At 37.1% G+C, this 19,748-nt stretch overlaps 2 protein-coding genes across 2 annotated transcripts; both read left to right on the top strand.

Annotated features, from left to right (window-relative positions):
- Window positions 1-391: 391 nt before the first annotated feature.
- On the top strand, window positions 392-10,562 carry LOC107870037 (RRP12-like protein). The gene is made up of 18 exons (XM_016716429.2): window positions 392-1,041; window positions 2,800-3,325; window positions 4,490-4,741; window positions 4,853-4,944; window positions 5,117-5,327; window positions 5,576-5,757; window positions 5,862-6,101; window positions 6,682-6,857; window positions 7,007-7,100; window positions 7,183-7,239; window positions 7,330-7,464; window positions 7,548-7,616; window positions 7,699-7,812; window positions 8,257-8,418; window positions 8,499-8,627; window positions 9,243-9,344; window positions 9,596-9,666; window positions 9,740-10,562. The coding sequence occupies exons 1-18, from the start codon at window positions 541-543 to the stop codon at window positions 10,113-10,115; spliced, it is 3,489 nt and encodes a 1,162-aa protein (XP_016571915.2). The 5' UTR covers window positions 392-540; the 3' UTR covers window positions 10,116-10,562.
- A 1,091-nt stretch (window positions 10,563-11,653) lies between these two features.
- On the top strand, window positions 11,654-18,443 carry LOC107870036 (pentatricopeptide repeat-containing protein At2g41720). The gene is made up of 10 exons (XM_016716428.2): window positions 11,654-12,078; window positions 13,724-13,896; window positions 14,108-14,213; window positions 14,716-15,825; window positions 15,898-16,003; window positions 16,094-16,298; window positions 16,725-16,857; window positions 16,985-17,089; window positions 17,640-17,760; window positions 17,834-18,443. The coding sequence occupies exons 1-10, from the start codon at window positions 11,710-11,712 to the stop codon at window positions 17,887-17,889; spliced, it is 2,484 nt and encodes an 827-aa protein (XP_016571914.1). The 5' UTR covers window positions 11,654-11,709; the 3' UTR covers window positions 17,890-18,443.
- Window positions 18,444-19,748: the final 1,305 nt, after the last annotated feature.

Genomic DNA, 19,748 nt, shown 5'->3' with positions numbered 1-19,748 from the left:
AAGTCTATTGCACGCAGCCTCATGTTGCAGTTTCTGCAAAGGGCTGTTTCAACGACTTGAACCCGTAATCTCCTAAACAGATTACAATAACTTTATCAATTACTTCAAGGCTCCCTTCGTTATCACAAACGACTGTTATAAAAAAACTTAACTATACTACTTTTCTTTCGATAAGTCCATCATATCTCAATTACTACCTCCGATTCATTTTACTAGGCACTGAATGGACTATTTTGACCCTTCATCATTAATACTTGTCTTCTCTCTCACAACAACAATATTAACAACATTTTCAATACAGTAAAATACTATTATAATGAACGTATATTATATGATATCCATAATATACTTAAAATATTTATCTTTCGATAAGCCTTTCAGGAGTCAATTACTCCCTCTGTTCATTTTACTTGATGCCACTATTTTGATCCATTGTGGACAATTTTACCCCTTATATTATTTTTTTTTTTTTTTTTCTAAAACCCTTCACCTTAAACCCTCTTCAACAAAGACAACAACATCATTTCTCTGTCTCTTGCAATGGACAACAACAACAACAATGTCTTTAACAACAATTCTGACATATGCCAACAACTCCTCCAACGTTACAGCAAATCTTCAGCACCACAACATCATCACCTTTGTGCTATTGCAGCTGCCACACGTTCCATTATACAATCTGAATCTTTACCAATAACCCCTTTCTCTTACTTTGCTGTTACCATTTCTACAATTTCAAATTCTCAAGATTCTCTTGACCCACAAGAGTTATCTGGGGTGTCATCTTTTTTAGCAATTGTACTTCCTTTAGTTAATCAAGAAGATGTTAGTTTGGATAAAGTTGTTGAGGCAATTGGGGTTCTTGTGGGGATTCTTGAAAAGGGGTTGTTGGAGAGTGAAGGGGTTTTAGGGACTTCTACTGTGAGGGCTTTTGTGAAGTGTTTGGGGATTTTAGTTGGGTTTTGTGATAAGGAAGATTGGGATTCTGTGAAAGTTGGGTTTGAGATTCTTGTGAAGTTCTCCATTGATAAGAGGCCAAAGGTTGTTTCTTTATTCTTTTTGAGCTTGTAGATAGTTGTGGTTATGATGTATATGCAGATTGTGTGTTTGTATTGAGTGAGTGAGTGTTTATAGTGTGCGCGCGTGTTTATAGTGTGTGTGTGTGTGTGTGTGTTTAGAGTGTGCGCGCACGTGTGTTTATAGTGTGTGTGTGTTGGAGAAAGATTGAATCTTTACTTTGATTTCAACAATTTCAAATTGTCAAGATTCTCTTGACCCACAATAGTTATCTGGGTTGTCATCATTTTTAGCAATTGTACTTCCTTTAGTTAATCAAGATGATGTTAGTTTAGATAAAGTTGTCGAGGCAATTGGGGTTCTTGTTGGTGTTCTTGAAAAGGGGTTATTGGGGACTTCTAGTGTGAGGGCTTTTGTTAAGTGTTTGGGGATTTTAGTTGGGTTTTGTGATAAAGAAGATTGGGATTCTGTGAAAGTTGGGTTTGAAATTCTTGTGGAGTTCTCCATTGATAAGAGGCCAAAGGTTGTTTCTTTAATTCTTTGAGCTTGTAGATAGTTGTGGTTATGATGTTCACATAGATTGTGTGTTTATATTGAGTAAGTGTGTTGTTTTATAAACGTCCAAAGGTTGTTTCTTTAATCCTTTGAACTTGTAGACAATGGCGGAGCCAGGATTTTCATTGAGGGGATTCTGAAGTATATAAACGAACTAGTCGAAGGGGGTTCAACATTACTATATACGCCTAAAATATTTTTAACCATATAAAAATAGTATAAAAACAGTATAATTTTCCGTCAAAGGGGGTTCGGATGAACCCCCTGGAGCAAAGGTGGCTCCGCCATTGCTTGTAGATACTTGTGGTTATGGTTTATATGTAGATTGTGTGTTTATATTGAGTGTGCGTGTTGTTTGATAGACGTCCAAAGGTTGTTTTTTTAATCCTTTGAGTTTGTAGATACTTGTGGTTATGATGTATATGTAGATTGTGTGTGCGTGTTGTTTGATAGACGTCCAAAGGTTGTTTCTTTAATCCTTTGAGCTTGTAGATACTTTTGGTTATGATGTATATGTAGATTGTGTGTTTATATTGAGTGTGCGTGTTGTTTGATAAACGTCCAAAGATGGTTTCTTTAATCCTTAGAGCTAGTAGATTCTTGTGCTTATGATCTATATATAAATTGTTATTTGAGTTATGCTTGTTGGAAAAGAATGATTCTTACTTTGACTTGCTATTTGGTTATTGTGTAAGTAGTCATTGGAGAGTGAGAGTGGTTTGGGGTCTTTAACTCTGACGGCTTTTGTTAAGCATTCGGGGATTTTAGTTGCGTGTTGTGGTAAGGAAGATTGGGGTTCTGTAAAAGTAAGTTTTGAGATTCTTGCGAAGTTCTCCATTGATAAGCATCCAAAGTTTTTTTTAAATCCTTTGAGATTGTAGATACCTGTGCTTATGATGTATAGGTAGATTGCGTGTGCATGTTGTTTGAGTTATGCTTGTTGGAGAAAGATTGTATCTTTACTTTGACATGCTATTTGATTATTGTGAAAGAAGCCATTTGAGAAAGAGAGCTTGTATCTTACGATGCATATGTTACCCTCGTTGCATATGTTTATATATAAGCGGTTCATTTGATAATTTTTGGCGGAACAGTGATAGTTTTTTAAAGGGTGTTGGTATGTGTACGACAGGCTGACGGTTTTGAAGAGATTCATCGTCCATAGTGAAATATAGAGAAATAATTGATATGTTTATGATGTGATGTTACTTGTTTGATTTCTTTCAGGTGAGAAAATGTGCTCACGACTGTATTGTGAGTCTTTTCAAGTCATTTGGTTCAACTGCTGTGGCTAAGAAGGCTGGTAAACGAATTTACTCCTTGATAAAAGAGAACACGGCATTGGCATTGAAGCTAAGTGCGCTAAAGGAAATAAGTGGATCTAAAGATGAGCATCAAGAGGTGCTTCACTCTCTCAATATCCTGAAGCCTATTATCCCGTACCTTACAGTCAAAGACAATGAGAAGGTACTTGCTCAACTAGTGGAGCTTATGAGTTCCCAGAGCTCAGCATTCACAAGACACATTTTTGATAATATTGGGGCGATATTAGATTCTTCAGGGATTGAAATCATTCTTCCAGAAGCTGACCAAATTATAAAAGCTCTTGTATCATACATGTCGTCTGCGGAAAACCCTGCTGACAATGTATTGTTTGCCGCAAATTTAGCAAAAGGCATCATTGACAAACTCCATGACGGCGGAATGAGTGTTTGGGTTACCTATTTGCCTTTGGTTGTTGGCTCCATATCAGGTAATACTGCGGTGATTAATTGTACTCCATTTTGGTCATGTGGTATCTGAATGCTACTCTTCTAGGTCAATTGGTAATTTGACTCTTTCATATTTTATGGTTCAAGGATTCGGCCCTACTGGCTGGACCTGCCGTTTGTTCAGCATTCAGTCTGATTATCTTATTTCATTTTTTACTTGACTGAAGCATGTGGTTTTCCATTTTGTCTACTGTACAGCAAATTAGGAATCCGTCCATTTTTCTCTTTTCAGCATTCTTGGAATCTAATGATTATGATGAAATTGATTATTAGTCACGAATCAATATAAGTCCATCTAGGAGCATATGCTTAGGATCTAGCTTGAGCTTTTACCTATTAGATGAGAGACGTGTCTTTGATAACTTTGATAACTATAATATTGATAGGGTCCCTCTATAAGACTATAACCATAACTTTCCCTAAATTTTGTCTATTACAAGGTACCACATTCCATTGCCTATATTTATGTCGTTCAATAATTGATAAAACTAATGCGTACCATACTTTTACATAGTTGAGTCAATTAGAAGTAGACGTTATTTGTTTTTTAGAGAACATAAAGATGAGTTCAGCGGGTTTCCAGGTGAATAAGGCTTGTGGTGTCACTCCCTTTAGAAGGCAGGTTAATCTGTACATAACAGGTTGAAGATATCCTTTTAGTTTTGGAGTGGTTCTCAAATAGATAGCATAGTGAGACTGATTGATGTCTCTGATTGGTGAATAATTTCGGAGAGCCAAGTTTATGGTTACCATGAATTTGGTAAGGTTCTCCTGGATATAGTTCCCTTAGTTCTTGTAACAGCCTACGGATCGCTGGTGGTTTAACTTGTGAGGTTTGTTCTAAACTTGCCGTGGGCAAATTCCACATCGGAATGGCAGGGGAAAGTTTAGAGGGTCATAGAAGGGTGAGTTCAGGATTCAATTGTCGAGGCAGCTTTTGAGTTAAAGCCAAAGAGGGCAAAATCGTGAGGACCAAAAGTCTTGAGGTGGCCTAAACTGTAGGGCTAAGGTGGACAATACCTTGATAGTTAGGCTTGGGCTGTTACATTTCTTTGTTACTACAATTTAACTATTCATTTAACAACTTCATATCTGTTATTATGTGATGCTGGTGGCTAGGGATGACATTCTCAATGTTTCTTCAGGTCTTCTTACACGTCCAGAAAATATCGCTTTACCGGCTTCAAATATTTTGAAAGAATTGATCAATGGTCATATTGATGGGAAAAAGTTTTTGACCGCCAAAAAGCAGACAGTGGATGATGAGGCTCTCAGTGGTTCTGAATTTGAAGCAGTTAAAGCTATTTGTTTAGTCTTTGAAAACATGCTTCTCAGCTCTTCTGAATATCCAAACGATCATATATTGGCAATCCTCTCTGTTATGTTCCTTAAATTGGGTAGGTAGACATTGACAACCCACGATAGAGCTTTCAGTATTCACTACTTCCCTTGCAATTTTCTCTTTCGCAGCTCTTTCTTCTTACTGTATTTGTATCTTATGTCTTTAGGTGAGGTCTTGGACTTCTGTGAGAAGGGTATAATACTTAAACTTGCTGATTGGATGATTGTTGCTTCTGGGGGTGCTTATGATACAAAAAATGTAAGTCTTATGTTTCAAGAAGCTCATTTATTCACTTTATTATGTTAGGTACTTTATTTTTTGGTTTATTAGTAAGAATGATTTCCTTATCTTTTAAGTACAGTTGTTGTTCAGAAACGTTATGAACCTAAAACTTTTGTAATTACTTTCGCTTTCTTTGTTTTCTACTCAGCTTCAGGAGTGCATAGGATCAGCTGTTGTTGCTATGGGACCAGAGAAACTGCTTGCCCTGTTACCCATCTCCCTGAATACGAAGGATTACTCGTTGTCAAACAGTTGGTTGATTCCTGTTTTAAATAAATATGTATGTGGATCATCACTTGGGTTCTTTCTGAAGCATGTGGTGCCACTTGCTGTGTCCTTCGAGCAGACATCATCAAAAGGTAAGCATATGTTGCTGTGCTTTTGTATGCTTGATGCAATGATGCAAGTTAATACTTTACAAATACGCATGGTAATAGAAGAAATAGTAACTCTTTCTATGGCAATTAAATAGCGACGTATCATTATCTTTTCTCTGATCGGGAAGAGTGGAGTTGGGATAAACCTCAGTTTCCTGTTTTAGAATTGAGAGTTGCATCCAAAAAGATGCTTTACCTACATCTGGAATTAAATTTGTTCTTTTTGCCAGTTAAAAAATCAGTAATTCGAGAAGAACTGCAGGCTTATGCCCGTGGGTGTTGGGGACTATTACCTGCCTTTTGCCACTGTCCATCTGACGTTCACAAGAAGGCCCAAGCTTTGACTACACTTTTGATTCCTTTTTTAAAGGAGGACTCCTTTATGCTCGAGTATATTTCTGCAGCTTTACAGGTTCAGTCCAGAGTCTCGAATTTCTTATATCGTTCTACTTCAGGTCTTCTTGAATGACCATGCCTTGTTTGGATTTAAGTAATCAGTTGTGTCTTCTCTCATAGGAACTGGTGAATAAGAATAAAAATGTGCTTGCATCTGATAACTTATCTGAAGAGCTTATAGTTCACCAGACGGAGAACAAAAATCTTGATTTGGCATTGGAGTTCAAACGCAGATGCTCTTACTCAAAGAAGTCTGCTAGCAAAAATATTAAGGCTTTGGCATCGTGCTCTGAGGAATGGCTCCAGGCTTTAGTAAACGTCTTTTTTGAATCATCTCCTGCAAAGTACCAGCAGTTCAAGGTATACATCGTATTTTAGTTTGGCACAATATAATGCTGTGCTCTTCTGCTTGTCCTTGTTGCTAATCTTTATTTCCATTTTATTAGCTGCAAGAAAATCTAATGTCGTTGATTTAATATAAACTCAAGGTTGGTTTAATACATTATAAAAGTGGGAAGTTGATTTACCAAGAGCATTGGTATAAATTAGGCAAAAAGTTGTCAGACACCAGATTTTCCTGGTTAATCAAGGGTACATAAGTTGATTTAACCTATAAATTTGAGTAAGCTCTCCAGGTTATGTTCGTTGTCATGCTTCAAGTAGAATTTGTGGACAAGATTCAAAGCATCTTCTCTGCTGTCAAGTGTTGACATTTCTCTCTCTCTCTCTCTCTTTTATCTTTCCTCGGTGGAGGTTTACATTGGACTTGTGTGTGGTCCATCAGGACTTTAGCTTGCTCCCAAGCGAACTCGTTAGTTGGTTGAGATGACTGATATCTCCTAGGTGGAATTTTGAGAACGTTTTCTGTAATTCTTAGTTTATCTTTTAATGGCCTAGATACTTCAGTTGTCTTAACTTTTTTGAAAAACATACTTCTCAGGAAGCAATAGAGTGCTTGACATCCATCACTGATTCTTCGTTAACCCAAAGAATCTTTACCTCTTCAATGGAGAGAGCCGGGATTACAAATGATATTGGTGAATACAGGAAGCTTGGACCTCATTCAACAGACAACAAAGAAAATAACTCCACTCTTCTTGAGGAAGTAGCTAAGAGGTAATAGCTGTTCAACTTCACTTTTTCTTTATTTTCCATGGATTGTGCTCCTACTCTGAATCCATAATGACATATGCTGCATGAGCAATGGCTATTGACATAATGTCATTTTAAATGGAACCATAACCTTTTGCTGAATATTGGTAAAGGTGCATGATCTTGGAGTTGGGATCGTGCTTCATTGAAGGATCTAACGAGGATCTCATTGAAGTCCTCTTTGGTATCGCTAGGGATGTTTTGGAGGTAAGTTAGTCTCGAATGGCTGCAGATGGTGTAATTTCTGTCGTAACCTTACCTCATAATAATGTTAGTTTTGTGTTTTTAGGCTTCTCATGGAGCTGGTCATCATGAAGCATATCACATTCTAAGTAAAATATTAGAGGTCTGTTGGCTATTGGAATTTGTTCTTTCCTTTGTTTTGTGGTATAAATTATAATTGCCTGGTTGACTCGAGCTTATGTTGTTTTGGCAGAAACATTCCTGGTTCCGCTCTTCACATCTTGAGCAGCTGATGGGTTTATTCGCTTCTGTGAAGCCTCCAACTGATACAAAATCACTTACGAGTCGATTTGCCTGCTACAAAACCTTGTTGATTGATGCAATTCAGGTAGGTAATCCACTATGGCCATTCATTCTTTGAACAATTTGTTCAACAAGTAACTCGTCTATGATCCTATATGCTATTTGCAGGGTAATATGGATGAGGAAAACACAGAGGCCTTTCTCATTCTTAATGAGATTATTCTCGCATTAAAGGATGTAAGACCTTCATGGTTAAGCGAAATATTCAGCACTAATAAGATGTTACTTCTTGATAAGCTAAATAACATTATTAATGCAGTCCACAGAAGAAGGTAGAAAGACAGCATATGATGCCCTTATCGGTGTGTGTTCTAGCTTGAGGGACTCTTCATCTGCTAAGTCGGACGAATCTTATAAGAAGTTTGTTGATATGGTTAGTAAATAAATGTCTTTGCAACTATTATGTTCTTGCATTTGTATGTTAAGTTGTTTACTGGCATCAAATATGGATGTCGTCGGAAATTCTTGGAAGCAGTTAGATTGAGTCGATGCGTTGGTGAAAATGCAATAGATAGATAGGGAAATAGACACTATATTTTCTATTTCAACAAACAAAATCTATTCCCGTTGATGATGCTTTTCATAATCATAATGTTTCCTTATGATACTTTTTTGTCTAAAAACACAAGTATGTATTGCATTTTGTCAGTGCCACTTGTGGAGAGACATTTCTACTTGAGCGGAATGGTTTGTCTTAATTTTGCCATGTTTTTTTCCCGTGGGCATAATGTTTTTTCTAAATAATCCGCATAATTATGGCTGCCTATAATTTCTTTAATTTATGTTTCTGAGGTTGAAGAGATACTGAAATATGCAGATTATAGCTTACCTTTCTGGTTCATCGCCGCATATAAAAAGTGGAGCAGTCTCTGCACTTTCCGTTCTGGTTTATAGTGATGCCAATATCTGTCTCTCAGTCCCTGATCTTGTCCCTTCCGTTCTGACATTGCTGCAGAGCAAAGATGTCGAGGTTACAAAAGTAAGCATGCCTTGCCCACGTCAAGTTAGATGCTATTATATTGTTTGATGCTAATGAGCTTCCCATTTTGTCTTTTGTAGGCTGTTCTGGGATTTGTTAAAGTATTTGTATCTAGTATTAAAGCAAAGGACCTGCATAATTTACTCTCAGACATCGTCAACGGAGTGCTACCTTGGTCATCTGTGTCGCGCCATCATTTTAAATCAAAGGTTTGTGACGATTCTTTGGTTGGACGTCAAACTAGTTATGTATTTATTAAGCATGACAGCATATAATCTTGCTCAAAATATGCTTTACTTTCTCTGAGTTCTAGCACATGATCTTGCCCCGTGAAGTTGATACAATCTGCCTTATTGGCGGTATACGCAAACCATAATTTGATGCCCCATCACTTTTAGCTGCAAAGTCGTCTCACCGATTGAAATACAACAGCGTGCTTTTTTTTCTGCAATTTACTTATTTGCGTCTTGTAGCAGTTTCTTCCTGCCGTGTGGAAAGTATCGAAGAGGTAGAACTTGGTGAGAAACACCCCCTTTATTGAATTCGCATCATGTTTTTTTTTGGACAAGAAAACTAATCGACTGCCTTCAGATATGCTGAATAGAACTTGCATTATGGGACTTGCAAGTGAATTTATTTCTTAATAGTTTGTAAGACGGTTTGTGTCGGTTCAGACCCCTTAGGGATTGAACTAGGATTTAGTTGACATCCCTGTCGGTATCTGTTCCCGTCTTTCTACTTAAATAATATGTTTATATACGTTTGAAAGATGTGTTATCTATCCCTTTTTTTGGATAAATCAGTGTTTCTGTGTCATCTTAAAGGTCACGGTCATCGTGGAGATCTTGATGAGGAAGTGTGGAGTTGCCGCAGTTAAGTCGGTTGCATCTGAGAAGTACAAAAATTTCCTCAAGACAGTCTCAGAGGTATGTTTCTCATTTTCGACGTGTGGCGAATGTCTAGTCGAAACATTCAGTTTATATGGATCTTGCGGCAAGTGCTTTTAATTTTTGGTGAGACCGACAAGTATGACTGCACGCGCACTTGCTTCCGTTTATATGGATCTTACGTAATGAAAATATAGCGCCTGAACTATGATATCAAGTGTACCTTTCATCCTATTGAGATCCCATATTATGTTCCGACTGTTTCCGTTCGCTGGTTTGTTTTGCTACAGAATCGTCATGGCAAGTCGAGCTTTAAAGAAGATGGCACCGGTGAGATGGAATCAACTCCTTCGGATTCAAGGTACATGATCTTTATGCTTCTCTCGGATACTTCACGGAGAAGAAATTTGATTTGAACTGTTATCTCGTTATAGGCAACGTAAAAGGAAGGATAGAGAATCTAGTGATACACTCGAGGAAAAAGATTCCGGTGGACCTAACCGAAGGAAGAAGAGAAAGGAGGAAGGTGTCATGGGAGGTAAAACAAGGAAACGAGAGATGAAAAGGAAGAACAACACAACCGATGAACCTCAGTTCTCTTCGGGCAGCAGTGCTGGTAGGCAAAGAAAGAGAGAATTTGGTCATCGCAAACAGGAAGGTGATAAAGCACCACCGCAGAAGAGAGATAACGGAGGCAGACTAAAGAGGGGCTTCCCCGGAAAGGGAAAGATCGACAGGCAAAAAAAGCCAGCTGCTGGTGTACGAGGTTCTGGTGCTAATAAACGACAGAAAACCAACAAAAACAGCTAGCAAACATACTGATCTAGAACACGAAACAGTTTACAAGATCCCTCGGATAGAGGATGGAAGAACTTTGAGGCGATGAAATATCAAACTAGATTGAAATGACTCATGCTGCTTCATCGAAGATGGATTCTTGGCATTACAACGGTTGCTGCTGTTGCCGGAAGATATCAACAATGTGTCGATGCACAGATCATACTATATATGGTGCAATTCGGCGTGTATAATCTCTTCCTTCTGCTCTGGAACTTAATGCCAATCAAGTTTTGTTGTATTTTGGTCACAGTTTAGTTTCAATTTTGTACTTTGATTATAAGATGGCAATCTTATATGCACCTGTATCTCCCAGTTGTTGTTGGGAACATGGACATATACTTTTAGAACAGTGAACAAGTAAAAATGGACGAAGAAAATATTACTATTTAATGATCGTTTTCTTTTTTTGATTCTTCATTTGGTGTCTGATACCCTTATTGCAGCCAGACTTAATATGGATTCACGCTTTGCAGAACTCATTTTTAGAGGCGGACCAGACCATCACTCCCAATATGATTTTTCTATTTCGAGGGATCGAACTCGAGAATTCTAGCAACTTAATAGGAGTGATAGTTATTTCCTTCACTTTTCCTTTTTGTTAACTTTTATTTGTCACTTTTAACATATCAAAGAAAACAGTAATCACTTTTTTCTTGTCTAAAGAATACAAAGTACCAAATGATATAATGATCACATATTAGTCAAAGTAACATTCGATATAATATCACAAATAATATATTGTGAGTATAATGTATACGTAAATCTTATCCCTATTGAGGCTATTCTTAATAGACCTTGATTAATCTCAAATTAGAACAATACAAAATACTGAATATTAGTCAAGTTAACTCTCGAAAGATTGATAGATCTTTACTGAATATTAGTCAAATTAACTCTCGAAAGATCGACAGACCTAGATTAGTCTCAAATTAAAATAATACGAAATACTGAATATTAGTCAAATTAACTCTCGAAAGATCAATAGACCTTGCTTAGTCTCAAATTAAAATAATACAAAATACTGAATATTAATTAAATTAACTAATATTCAAATTAACTCTCGAAAGATCAATAGACCTTGCTTAGTCTCAAATTAAAATAATACAAAATACTGAATATTAATTAAATTAACTCTCGAAAGATCATAGACCTTGATTAATCTCAAATTAAAACAATGCAAAATACTCAATATTAATCAAACTAACTCTCGAAAGATCGATAGATTTTGATTAGTCTCAAACTAAAACAATACAAAATATTGAATATTAGTCAAATTAACTCTTGAAAGATCGAATAGACCTTGATTTGTCTCAAATTAAAACAATACAAAATACTGAATATTAGTCAACTCAACGCTCGAAAAATTAACCAAAATAATACAAAATAATGAATATTAGTCAACTTAACTCTTGAAAAATCGACAGATATTGATTAGTCTCAAATTAGTCAAACTGAATCTCGAAAAATCTAACGAGTAAAAGTGAAGGGAGTATAAATAGTGTTGAAACTGATACTTTACACGAAGACACCAAAGGTTTATCTTCAAAACAACACAAGAATTTCCATGGCTTCCACCATACAAAGCTCCACATTCAAACCCCATTTCATTACACTCATCTTAAACCAACAAAAACCCAACAACAAGAACAACAAAAGCAAGAAAACTACAACCTTTGACAAGAAAAGACAAGCTTCAGTTGACTATGACAAAGGGACACACAAACTAACTGTAAAAATCAATGGATTCCGCAAATCTGATTTGCCTAAACACCAACGTTTACGTGTCGAAAACGATAGGTTTCAGAAAGATTGGGCTGTTTCTGAGGTTGTGGAAAAGATTATGAAGATGAATTGTTGGGAGGAGGATGTTGAAGGTGTTTTGAATTGTTGGGTTGGTCGTTTTTCAAGAAAGAACTTCCCCATTCTTATAAAGGTGAGAATTTTTATTCGGTTTTGACTTGACACAGAGTTTAACAAAGTATATAAATTAAAAGATATGTAGAATGTATATGAATGTCGTTTAGTTTTGTGGTCTTAAACATGTGACGTGGAAAGTGGCTTTCTTGCTTATAAAGGTGAGACCTTTTCTCGATTTTGACTTGATACGGAGTTTAAGAAGGTATTTAAATTGAAGATATGTAGAGTGTATTAAAGTGTTTTAATCTTGTTGTCTTAAAAATGTGACGTGGAGAGTGTCTTTCTTGCTTATTTTCTTGTGTTCGGTATTTGCTTATAAAGGTGAGACCTTTTCTCGGTTTTGATTTGGCACGGAGTTTAAGAAAGTATTTAAATTGAGTGTGTGTAGAATGTATCGAAATGTAGTTTAATCTTGTTGTCTTAAACACGTGATTTATTTGTTTGTCTGGTTTTGATTTGTCACGGAGTTTAAGAAAGTATAGATTGTACCTGAATATCGTTTAATCTTGTGGTCTTAATCATGTGATGTGGAAAGTGATTTTTTGTTTAAAGATGCTTACTTTAAAGATACTTCTGTCGTTTCAATTTGTTTGTCTAGTTTTGACTTGACGTGGAATTCAAGAAAGTAGTAGTATGTAGAGTGTACCTAGATGTCGTTAAATCTTGTGGTTTTAAACACGTGACGTGGAAAGTGGCTTTCTTGCTTATTTTCTTGTGTTCTTTATAAAGGTGAGATCTTTTTTTGAAAAGATACTGTCGTCATTTCAATTTGTTTGTCTAGTTTTGATTTGACACGGAGTTTAATAAAGTAGTAGTTTTAACTTTTATGTTGAAGACATGTAGAATGTACCTAAATGTCGTTTAATCTTGTGATTTTAAACATGTGACGTGGAAAGTGCCTTTCTTATTTTCTTGTGTTCTGTATAAAGGTGAGATCTTTTTTCGAAAAAATATTGCTGTAGTTTCAATTTGTTTGTCTGGTTTAGATTTGACACCGAGTTTAAGAAAGTAGTATTTTTATATTAAGGATATGTAGAATGTAGCTTAATGTCGTTTAATCTTGTTGTCTTAAACAAGTGAGGTGAAAAGTGTCTTTCTTGCTTATTTTCTGTATTCTTTATAAAGGTGAGATCTTTTTTCAAAAAGATACTTATGTCGTTTCAATTATTTTGTCTGGTTTTGATTTGACACGGAGTTTAAGAAAGTAGTAGTTTTATATTAAGGATATGTAGAATGTACCTGAATGTTGTTTAATCTTGTGGTCTTAAACATGTGAGGCGGAAAGTGTCTTTCTTGATTATTTTCTTGTGTTCGGTACATAAGCAAAAAGTGTTTTCCTTAAAGCATTTGTATATAATCTAGAAAACACCTATTACACTCTCCCTAAACCAACAAAAACCCAACAACAACAACAACAAAGCTACTACTACTTTTGACAAGAAAAAACAAGCTTTTGTTGACTATGACAAAGGAACACACAAAGTAACTGTAAAAATTGTAAAAATGTCATCTTGCTATATGTAAATTTCAGGTTGTGTGACCTTTTGGCAACTAGAGTTTTCTGATGGTGCTGTTTGGAAAAGAATACTTCTTTGTACAATCATAATGAAGGAGTAGGCTCATTGAAAGTTTAATATTTTCTTTGTTATATTGTGATGTAGGAAATAACTCAAATGGGTTCGATTGAACATAGCGTCCATGTTTTCAATTGGATGAAGAATCAGAAGAATTATTGTGCAAGAAGTGATATCTACAGCATGATGATCAGGTTACACGCTAGACATAATCGGGTTGATCAGGCACGTGGCTTGTTTTTTGAGATGCAAAAGTGGAGGTACTCTCGTTCCACTTTCGACAATTCTTTCTGATATTTGTTGAGTTCACTAAATTTGTTGCACTCTTATTAATTTGATTTACACCAATTTGTACTTGCTAATCATTGTGTCAAAACTTCTTTTATTGCTATCACGTATGTCAGATTCATTGCATGTCCTTTATTTTGTTTTTTGGGTTATATATGTTCACGATGCCTATTATTTTGGTAGGTGCCAACCTAATGTTGAGACCTACAATGCCCTTATCAGTGCACATGGTAGAGCTGGTCAATGGCGTTGGGCAAAGAATATCATGGAAGACATGCTCCGTTCTTCTGTGTGTATTTACTCCTCTTTATTACGATATCTGTGCGTATTGATGTGAGTTTTACCTTTTATTCTTTTTCAGTTTGTTTCGACATCTGGATAACACTAAACTCTTCACGTGTTCAGATTTATTGGTTGCTTTAACAAGGCTTTCCTTGAAACAATGTTCCTTTTCCATGTTTTAGCTTTTCTGATATCCCCTTAACTTGCTCCAACTTGATTTCCACATAAGCTCATCTGAATTTCGGTTGAACTTTCTGGCTTTGATTGTTGTTTCAGCTTTCATGAATGTAGAGTGATTGGGAGAGCTAGCGTTGCTAATAATTTGTGGAATATTCATATATTTGATTAATATTTTCCCTTTCTTTTTTTGTGGAGGGGTTGGTAGGGCGTTGGGTTTAATGGATTCATATTGGGATCTCATTTTTTGTTGTTTTGGATCTCTTTGCCTTGTGTGCTTATGTTCTTATGTGACATTTATCTGAAGAAATTTGCTTGTGGAATTGCTGCAGATTCCACCAAATCGATCGACGTACAACAACTTGATCAATGCATGTGGATCTAGCGGAAATTGGAGAGAGGCTCTTAAGGTTTGCAAGGAAATGACTGAAAACGGAGTTGGACCTGACCTGGTTACTCATAATATTGTGTTATCTGCCTATAAAAATGGTTCCGAATACTCGAAAGCCCTTTCCTATTTTGAACTAATGAAGGGAACTAAAGTCCGTCCTGACACTACGACCCTTAATATTGTGATAAACTGTCTTGTAAAGCTTGGACAATATGAGAAAGCTGTTGAGATATTTAACTCAATGAGAGAGAAAAGAGCTGAGTGTGTTCCTGACATAGTCACGTTTACCACTATCATGCACATGTATTCTGTTTCCGGTCAGATCAAAAACTGCGAGGCTGTTTTTAACACAATGCTTGCAGAAGGTCTGAAACCAAATATTGTTTCGTATAATACCTTAGTAGGTGCTTATGCTTCACATGGGATGGCTCAGGAAGCTCTGTCGATCTTTGATAAGATGAAAAGTAATGGCATCCGCCCTGATGTTGTGTCTTATACCTCTTTGCTCAATGCTTATGGGAGATCGGAACAGCCTGAAAAGGCCACGGAAACATTTGAACGGATGAAAAGGAACAATTTGAAACCAAGTTTGGTTAGTTATAATGTACTGATTGATGCTTATGGATCTAATGGTCGTCTGGACAAGGCTGTCGAACTGCTGCGTGAAATGGAACATGATGGCTTACAGCCCAATGTTGTTACCATTTCTACCTTATTGGCTGCAAGTGGCCGTTGTTGTCAGAAAGTGAACATTGATTCCATCCTAACGGCTGCCAAAATGCGTGGAATTGAGTTGAATACAGTCGCCTATAACTCCGCTCTTGGGAGTTACCTGAACGTTGGTGAATATGAAAAGGCTTTGACCCTATACAAGTCGATGAGGAAAAAGAAAGTTATGCCTGATTCTGTAACATATAATGTGTTGATAAGTGGTTGCTGTAGAATGTCAAATTATTCAGAGGCACTCGAATTTCTTGATGAGATGATAGATCTGAAGATTCCTTTGACGAAGGAGGTGTGTTCCTCGGCGATATGCGCTTACACTAAGCAGGCAAGTACTTCAACACAACTTTTCTTCCGAGTACAAAACAAAAACTGACCAGGCTTTCTACCTCATTCGCAGGGTCAACTTGACAAGGCAGAATCTATGTTTTCGATGATGAAAATGGAAGGTTTTCAGGCTGATGTCGTTGCGTATACAACAATGCTTAATGCATATAGCGTTGGAGGTAGTTTGTCCTCTAGGTTGTACATTCCATAGGGATTTGTTGACTGCATGAACTGACCTCGATATAACTAGGAACAATTTCATCTTGCAGAGAACTGGGAGAAAGCTTTTGCGGTATTTCAAGAAATGGAATTGAATGGCGTTCTCCCTGATTCTATTGCTTGTTCAGCTCTCATGAGGTCTTTTAATAGAGGATGCCAACCTGACAACGTTTTGCTTGTAGCGGATTTTATGAAGGAGAGAAATATCCCTTTCACTGAGGCTGTTTTATTTGAATTGGTCTCAGCCAGCAGCATGTAAGTCTGCAGCCACCGCATAGAGCTCTTTTCTTTTCAGACTGCCATTTTCCTAATTAATTTCTAGGCTATACATGTAGTTATTGTCCATGCTCAACAATAACAACAACATACTCAGTGTGGGATCACAAATATATATGCCTTATTTTAGACCACAAGTTTTTAAAGTCTTTCTTAAACTCCGTGCCTAGTCAAAGTGCATCACATAATTATTGTCCGAGCCTAGTGTCTCCAATCTAAGTTGCTCGGACTCTTCAAAAATGTCTACAGGGGCTTGTCGGATCCTCCAAAAGTAGTGTATTTCTGAAGGATCCGATATGGGTGCGGCAACATTTTTGGAGAGTCCGAGCAACTTAGTCTCCAATTATAGACTATATTCGGGTGTGGCTTACTCACTAATGATACCGCTAACACTTTTTTTTGAAGATTACGAAATTGGAGGATGATTACAGAAATTATTACAACAATGGAGGCTTCGCTCCCTTTTGTGTCTGTTGGAACTCTAAACCAGCTTCTGCATAGTATTGGCAAATCCGGAAAGACTGGAACCATGATAAAAGTAAGTGTGAAATTCTCGGTAACTTCACTTCAGTTTAAATGCATGCGGTAACGTCAAGCCTTATACTTTAACCTGCATTTTATGGCAATATCTGACACATTTCTTCCGATTTTCCTCACTCATGCAGTTTTTCTATAAAGTAGTCACGTCAGGTGCAGAAGTTAACTTAACGACCTATTCGGTTCTGCTGAAAAATCTTTTGGCTGCTGGAAATTGGAGGAAATATATTGAGGTAGTACCTTTATAACTTGTGGTAAATATTTTTGTTGATCTGTTAAGACAAACGATCCATTTGTAGTGGCCCTTTGCTCTCTCTTTTTGGATAACTCGTAGGGGCTCGTAAATCTAAATCTTCAAATATGGTAGCACCAGTCTTTATAGGAAAAGACTGCTCGAAACAAACACATCTCTCAGAAGTCCATTAATGTGTATAGTTGTGTGGCTTCTGTCAGCACGACTCTACTTTTGGTACCAGAAAAAGGGCCGCTGGTGCACTATATTTGTGCTATCCACGGGGTCAAGGGAAGTTCCTAACCACAAGATTCTATTGTACGCAGCCTTACCCTATATTTCAGCAAGAGGCTGTTTAGCTCGAACCTGTGACCTCCTGGTCACATGGTATCAACTTTACCAGTTACGCCAAGGCTCCCCGTCACTCTACTTTTTTTGCTTTGCTACTATCCATCTTCTCTCTTGCTCCGCACCTTATTGACTTGAAAACTCTCGTGCTTCATCTTTGCTAACATTGATCGGCAAGCCGGTTTGGTGAACTTCTGGTGCAGGTGTTGGAGTGGATGGGTGATGGAGGACTTCAGCCATCAAGTAATATGTATGACGATATACTCTTCTTTGCTCAACGTAGTGGAGGAACCGGAAATGCTGCTGTTATAAAACAAAGAATTGGTAAGCTTTGTCTGTAGCACATCTCTCGGAACATAAAATATGATATCGATATATTCATTTTTTCATTCGACAGAATCCTTAAGAAAGAAATCAGGACACGAAACAACAAACGAGCTGCTTGTGAGATAATTGTTGCCATCCTACCAATACCTTGAGCTGCTCGGGCAAATCTGTTGACGCGTTTCAGTCAGTTCCTTCATTGGATCGAGCAAATGCAAGCAAACCATTTGAATTTGCTGATTTGGTTAATCTGATGGAAAGTGATCATGATTTTCGCAGTAGTCTTCATTTCTGTCACTTGCCGTTGAACTCGTACATGCAAGCTTACAGTCCTTCGTCGACTAGTTACAACACGATACAGTCGATGAACCAATTCGCAGGGCAAATATTGTCGATGAAGCAAGCAGCTAACACAGCAGCCTCTCAGCAGCATTAGACACCAGTGATTGAAAGTCGTTGACAGCCTCAATATTTTACTTGCTTATGTTGTCTTTCAAGGTTTCTTCAACTGCCTGGATAAGCCTGTAAATTCAGCTAATGCTAGAGATAAAAGGGCAGCCCGGTACACTAAGCTCTCGCTACGCGTAGGGCCCGGGGAAGGGCCCAACCACAAAGGAATCTTTTATGTAAAGTCTAAAGACATAAATATGTTTAATGTTTATGATGAAAGATTCAATTTTTCATATTGCTTGATGTAAAACCAAGCTACTCAAATGCTTGCCATCTTTATTATTAGGGAAAAGACATAAGTACCCTTGGGTTCGGAGAAGGGCCACATAACAAGAGCGTGACGTAGACAATTTATCCTGATGTAAGCATTAACGATCGCTTTCACGATTCGAATTCGTGACCTATAGTTCACTGAAACAGTTTTACACTTGGTGTGATGTGGAAGATTGTTCTAATGCAAGCATTAGTGCAGCTTTTACGGTTTGAACCTGTTAACTATAAGTCACACGAAGATAATTTTACCCTTGGTGTAATATTGACAGTCTGTACTAATGTAAATATCAGTAGTTGATTCTATGGTTTGAACTCGTGGCGTATAAGTGACACACAAACAACTTTATCATTACGCCAAGGCTCTGCTTCCCATAAATAGTACAGCAACATATCCAGTACTGTATTTTCACGTAGTGGGGTCTGGGGAGGGTAAAATGTATGCAGTCCATACCAGTATCTCCGAAGAAGTAGAGATGTTGTTTTCGATAGATACCGGCTCAAGACAAAAGATAGTAAACAAAGTTGTAATAAAACATGAAACAAGATGAAATAACAGATATAAGACACTCACAAAGTAGTACTATACACTATCAAATCGAGACCACACACCTCAACCAAACACTCAACCTATGTGCAAAGCCCTACGACCACTAGCACTCAGCAACCTTCCCATAAATAGTGGTAGAACAAATACTTGGTTCGGAGAAAGGCTACATAACAACTGCTTTCACGATTCAAATTCGTAACCTATAGTTTGGTGAAACAACTTTACCCTTGGTGTGATGCATACAATTTGTCCTAATGCAAACATTAGTGAATGCTTTTACGGTTCAAACCTGTTACCTATAAGTCACGCGAAGACAACTTTATCCTTGATGTAGTATCAACAATCTGTACTAATGCAAATATTACTGGTTGATTCTACGGTTCAAACTCGTGGCCTATAAGTGACACCTAGTGGGTGGTTGGAATTTCAAACATCAATATTATAAATTCCAATGGGGCCCACAAACCATTAGATTAACCTAAACGTTGTTGGACATATACTAGGTTCCATTTGCAATCAAACAACTTAAATTGAACACAATTTCCCAAATAAATTAGTACTAACAATAAATGAAAACAATATGTGATTTGATGTGATTGCTACCTTTCTTTACACACAATTATTAACTTCTTGCTTAGAAGTTTCAACTAATAATACACTTATCATAAAAGCAATGGCTAAAATTTGCTTACATCCAACTTTTTTTCATTGCAACTCT

This window comes from Capsicum annuum, chromosome 5 (assembly GCF_002878395.1).
Source record: "Capsicum annuum cultivar UCD-10X-F1 chromosome 5, UCD10Xv1.1, whole genome shotgun sequence".
Classification (NCBI taxonomy): Eukaryota; Viridiplantae; Streptophyta; class Magnoliopsida; order Solanales; family Solanaceae; genus Capsicum; species Capsicum annuum.
This window is presented reverse-complemented; position numbering and strand designations above follow the sequence as displayed.